The sequence below is a fragment of the Molossus molossus genome, unplaced genomic scaffold, assembly GCF_014108415.1.
Source record: "Molossus molossus isolate mMolMol1 unplaced genomic scaffold, mMolMol1.p scaffold_m16_p_10, whole genome shotgun sequence".
Lineage (NCBI taxonomy): Eukaryota > Metazoa > Chordata > Mammalia > Chiroptera > Molossidae > Molossus > Molossus molossus.
Window position 1 is genome coordinate 105,663,334 of NW_023425345.1, and position 6,000 is coordinate 105,669,333.

The 6,000-nt window shown below is 48.1% G+C and overlaps 1 protein-coding gene across 1 annotated transcript in view; it reads right to left on the reverse strand.

Annotated features, from left to right (window-relative positions):
- ADA2 (adenosine deaminase 2) overlaps window positions 1-5,684 on the reverse strand; it is a 46,825-nt gene extending 41,141 nt beyond the window's left edge. Inside the window, exons 1-4 of the mRNA XM_036252254.1 lie at window positions 5,618-5,684; window positions 4,614-4,665; window positions 2,143-2,469; window positions 692-911 (exon numbers count right to left, since the gene is read on the reverse strand). Coding sequence (XP_036108147.1) covers window positions 692-911; window positions 2,143-2,461 — 539 coding nt within the window. The 5' untranslated portion in view covers window positions 2,462-2,469; window positions 4,614-4,665; window positions 5,618-5,684. The remainder of the gene's footprint in view (window positions 1-691; window positions 912-2,142; window positions 2,470-4,613; window positions 4,666-5,617) is intronic.
- Between the last annotated feature and the right edge of the window lie 316 nt (window positions 5,685-6,000).

Sequence of the window (6,000 nt, forward strand, 5' to 3'; positions counted from 1 at the left end):
CACCAGTGGATCTCATGTAACCCTTATGCCTCCTCTATGACTGTAGTGTATAAGCTAAGGTGCAAAACCGCCCTTCTCTGGAGCATGATCTCAATCTGCTGAGACTTTGCTTCGCAGCAATTGTCGTCAGTTTGGCTCAAATAAACTCATAAAAATTCTTACAGGTTTGGACATTTCTAATGTTGACATTAGCCATCTACCAGCTAAGGCCTTGGGCAACTTCTTCACTGTGCTGAGCTTCCTGTTTCCTATTTGTCAAGGGGAATAACCTCCCGAGAGCGATCCATAGATGGTTCCATGATTAAAATAATGATCACTTATTTCTATAGAAGTTGGTTGGGAAATTACTCCGCCATGTTTTCCAGCTGTTTCATTACCAGCTATACTGTCGTTGCTCTAGGACCTGGGAGCTTTTCCTCTTTCTGGTCTTAGTGAGCATCTAGACGAATTTCACTTGATGTAAAAGCAGTATTGCTATTAATACCGTTTGTTGGTTAAATTAGATTTTAAATGTACCGGGAACTTCCCATGGACAGAAAAGGTATTGAATGCCTTTGTGAAGCAAAGTATCCTGCAAAGTTAAAAGAAAAAGCCTTTTGACTTTTTAAAGGCCGGATCTGTGTGGGCACCAAGACAGACACCCACACCCCACCCATGATGGGCACACAACACATCATGAACCTCCACTCACCTGCTGTCAAACTCGGTGACGTTTTGCAGTTTCTGTCGATACTTCTCCAACAAAATCCACTCTAAACATTCTGGCGGGGTGGGAGGAGTTGGGTGACCGAATTTGAACATCAGGACTCCGTTTCGGGTGAGACAGAAGTGGCAGTGGGGCCTGTACGTGACGTTGCTCACCAGCCAGTCCATGCTCAGGATGCCGAAGTCGTGGACATGCAAGGCAGCCCCTGGGCAGGCAGGGAGAGCAGAGCGCGGGGTGGGCTTCAGTCCGGTTCACACTGGGGCTTCGTCCGCGGCTCGCTGTTCCGGGACAGCCCAGGCCTTGAACGAGCCTTGCCACCCAGCGCTGCATGAAAGGGTGCGGCAGGAACGGGCCTCCCATCTGCTCCCACCCGGTTTCTCTCATCCTGCTCCCCAGTGCCCGCCCGTTGCCCTCCATGGGAACTTCTGGTCTGCAAGTTCTGCATTTGGGGCCCAGGCTTGACCTTTAGACTTGACACCAGTTTGGCCCTGGTGCCCCTGCGGGTGCAGCACACACTGTCCCTCTGCTGTTCTCACTCTGTCGCAGCCCTGGCCGGACACTGCCCCACAGGCGTCCTGCTGTGGGGCTGTGGTGTGTCGCCCTCTCTAAGTCGTCTACTCCATCAGCTGGGGTGTTACTGTACCCACCTCACAGTTTCACTTTTTAGTCTTCACTTGAGGATATTTTTCCCATTGATTTTTTTTTTTTTTTTTTTAGATGGAGTGGGAGGGGGGAGGGAGAGAGAGAGAGAAGCATCCATGTGAGAGAGACACATAGTTTGGTTGCCTCCCGCACAACCCTGACTGGGACCAGGGATTGAACCCTCAACAGAGGTATATGCCCTTGACTGGGAATTGAACCCGAGACTCTTTGGTCTATAGGTCACTGCTCTAATCACTGAGCAAAAATGACCAGGGCGCAGTTTTTATGTTTTTAATCTCTATTTATAACATTAAGCCAAAAAGGTCAAATCCTTATAAGCTACAAACTGCTATTTATGTGTGCAGGGTGGCAATTATTTTACTCTTCATAAAAATGTGTTCATACTATAGAAATATCCTACTAGAAATGTGTGTATCCAGGATGCTATTCGTGTATCCTATTTGGTAACTTAGCCCCTGGAAAAAACTAGGAGAAAGGGTGTGAGGGAAGACAGAGGGGAGAACTAGGGTCCGATGGCCCCGGACGCTGTCTCACGGGCGGTACTTTTCAGCTTGGTCAGGGAAGGCAAACACCCAGGGCCCGCCTCCTGCTCGCTCAGAGGCTGGGCCCCTCAGAAGCAGGATGGTCCAGCAGCCACCCTGAGCAGCGAGCAGCAAGGCTCAGGGCAGCTGAGTGACATTCTCTCTGCTCCATTTAGAAAAATAGCAGCTCCAATAACAGTAAAGTTTAGTTTGCCCCTGCCTTCTCGAGACCCCCAAACCATCCTTCCAAACCTTTTGGCATCTTCTTCAAGATATTAAACACTTCACTTTTCTCAATGAGATTCTTGGCCTGGAAAAAGTGCATGCTGGGTGGGAACTGCTGGGTCTTCATGGCCTGCTTCATCTCAGCCTTTTTGAGGGCCATGAGCTTCTCATTAGCCAGCTCCTCTTCCTTCTTCAGCACCAGCCGGCCCCCTATCTGCATCATCTTCTCTCTCATGACCAGCTGCTTCCGTTCCTCAGCGAGGGATGTGGCGGAGCAGGAGGACATCACCACCACCAAAAGCAGAGAGCGGAAGGCTGGCCGCCCAGACGGGCCCCCCACCAACATTGGGGTGCCTGGAAGAGGAAATTGCCCAATGAACTCCATGGGGCTAAAAAGGGTAGTAAGTGAAAATGTACAGATTTAAGTGTCAGTGTTCCTTCCGTGCTTTGTTCTCAGGTTACCAGGAGGCGGCATATGGGAGGATTCTCCCCTGGGACCCCAGAGAAAAGACCTCCAGGTACAGACAAGGAGGGTTCCCAAATGGAAGGTTACCACGAGGCCTCCTGGTAGCGGAGCCTTTCCGCCAGCAAACCCTGCTCACGCATAGAGCAAAACACTGCAATTCGATTTTTATTGTTCCACTTTTATTTATTTATTTTCTTTCTTTCTTTCTTTTTAAATTTTTTTTCCATTATTGATTTTAGAGAGGAAGTGAAAGGGAGAGAGAGAGAGAAACATCGATGTGAGAGAACATCGATTGGCCACCTCCTGCATGCCCCGTGCTGGGGATTGGGCAGATTTGGCCCACAACGTTGGCATGTGTCCTGACCAAGAATTGAACTGGTGACCTCTTGGTGCATGGGTCGATGCTCAACCACTGAGCCACACCTACCGGACCTTTATTGATTTCACAGAGAGAAGTGAGAGAGAGAGAGAGAGAGAGAAACATCAATGAGAGAGAACATCGATTGGCCACCTCTTGCATGCATCTCACCAGGGATCAGGCCCACAACCTGGGCATGTGCCCTGACCAGGAATCGAACCGGCGACCTCTTGGTGCCTGGGTCGACGCTCCACCACTGAGCCACACCACCAGACTACTGTTTCACTTTTAAACATGACCAAAGAGCAGAGCATTCATCACAAGGCCTGTGAAGAAAGGTTCTAACGTGACAGAGAAACGTAAAGATGACACACAGAGGGGGAGCGGAAGGAAGAGGAGGCGATGCAGGAAATAGAAGAAAAAGTCAAAATAATTATAATCAACATCCGCACAGCGGTAAGAAAAGATATTGCGTTTTTAAAGTAGGAACAAAAAATAAACTAAATTAAAGAGAGGTTTTAGAAATTTAAATATGAAAGCTGAAATTTTAAAAATGTACTAGCAACATTAAAAGATGGAATTGAAGAAAATCTTTTAGAAAATAGAACAAAATAGGAGAGAATAAAATTGAAGTTATTGATTCAGAAAATCCAACACCCAAATCACAGCTATTTCAGAAGGAAAAAGAAATGAAACAAACAATGCGAGGAACTGTCCCAGCTGCCCTGCGCAGACGCGCAGCCCAGCCTGGCCCTGGCCAGGGCCCTGGTCTTGGTTTGGGGGAGATTCTGAAACCTCAAACTGGTAGAACTTTCTTCTTTTCTAGTTTAAGGCAGTGGAAGGAAGACTGGAATCAAATATTTTGATCAAAAAAAGATAGCAGTGCCTGGCCAGTGTGGCTCAGTGGATTCGTCCCATGGTCTCAGAGGTCCTGGTTGGATTTTCGGGCACACGCCTGGGTTTCAGCTCGATCCCCAGCAGGGCCGTGCAGAAGGCAGGCGATCCATGTTTCTCATTGATGTTTCTCTCTCTCTCTCTCTCCCGTTCCCTTCCTCTCTCTAAAAAACCAATAAAAACACATTTAAAAAAATAAAAGATGGCAATGTAATGGCCCAGCTGTGGCAGTTTTTTTAAGTAACTTATAAAGCATTTACCATGTCCTAAAGTTGTACTCTTTGCGGCTCATGCACATATATTCTGCTATCAGAAGAGTTTTGCAAATTGCACAAAAAGAAAAATGGAGGAAGCCTTTTAATAAAGAAATTTTATTTATAGAATGGGGGAAAAAAAGGAAAAAAATAAAATTGTCCCAGAACCGAAGACCTGTGTCTCTAGTTTGATAAGACTTGTTAAGTACCTAGCACCGCACAATCAATTACTCAACAGAGACATGAGGTACATCATCTTGATATTTCAGAATATTAGCATGAAAATGACCCTAACAGCTTTCAGGGAGCAACTAGTTCCCGTGAGCAGTGAGCAGGGACTTAAGCGGGGAAGGAAAGAAACACACTTACTGAGTCCCTGGAGGCACTATGTTCAGCAGGTTTTACATGGGTTATCTATCTGAATCACATTTAATGATTGTTTCTATGTACTCGAAAGTATGATGTATTATACTGGAAAGAATCAAACTGTGAATTAGGAGAGCTCAGGAGCAGTCCAAATTAGTACCTTTGTGAGGCCGTGGGAAATACGCAGTGTCTCTTGGTCCCAGTTTCCTCACCTGTGAAAAGGGTGAGTTGGACTAGGTCAGTGGTTCTCAAAGTGTGTAACATCGGTGACACAAAATATCACTTTAGACTGAATCAAAAAACTTAAGCAAGTTGATTTAAAGAAAAATGTAAGTAAATAGAGGTGCAGAGATATGACAAAAATGAAAAGGTTGATAGTCACTGGAATACATTATACCTAGGCTGTCTCCAGGGCCAGCGTGGGATGTTCTGTGGTCCAGCAGACCTCGGGACCTTTCAAGGAGGACCCGGAGGACAGTGTCCTCCGGCCTCCCGGGGTGGTGGGGCTCTCCCCGCAAGTACGAGGGCTGCACTTCTGAAGAACCCTCCATTTCATCGGGCCCTTGAGCCTCCTCGGACTGCAGTGTCTGCCTGCACCTCAAGTGTGTAGGGCAAGAGGACGGCGATACCCAGTCACCGCTCCATCTCGCCCACGCTGCACGCCCCCCTCAGCAGCCCAGCCCCGCGTCCTGCTCTCCTCCGTGACACAGTGCAGAGGCCACCTCGTTCCAGCCTCTCCCTCCATCCTCTCTAAGGACCCCAGAAGTACTGTTCCTGGTCTGCTGCACAAAATGTAGCTAATACTGGTCAGGACCAGCATTGTCAAGCACAAGAAAAAAATCCCTTTTTGTTATATTTACTTCATCTTGTTTCTCTCTTTGTGAAATGTTTCTTTACTTTGAAAAGAGGATGAATGAAAACTATAAAAACACTTTGTTTCCAGACTAAAAACAAAGAAACAGACCATGCACATCTGTGATTCTGAGTAAATGTCCTTGGGCCCACAACTGCTTTCCAAACCTGACTGTGGAGACAGTCTGTGCTCCTCCCCCCGAAAGGCGGCCGCCAGGTCACCAAGGAGGAAGCGCTCAGCTTCCCAGTTACCTCCAGTAACCTCACCAGCCAGTGCTCACCCAGACCCCCACCCCAGGGGACCCCAGGTACCTCAGAGCAGCTCCAGAAACTGTAGACTGTTCGCCAGGCCCTCCGCCGGCGGCCGGGGCAGGGAAAGCTCACATTCTGTTTCACTTCCTGCAGGCAGGTCCCACGTCTTTCCAGCTCATGTGGCTCAGGAGAGGAAGACGGCCGGCCAGGCAGCTGCAGGCTCGGCGTGTTGGCGTGTGTGTCTGTTCGTGTGGGTTGCACACGCGTCCGTGTGAGTCAGTGTGCATACGTGGAGTTGTGCTTATCTGTCAGGAGGGTATGTGTGTGTTGTGTCTTTGTAGGATCAACAAGCACCACAAGGAGACACTCTAAAATCTGCTCTTAGACATTGGGAAGGGTACCCCTACTCAAAAATGTGATTTTGAACTGGGGCCAATCCCCTG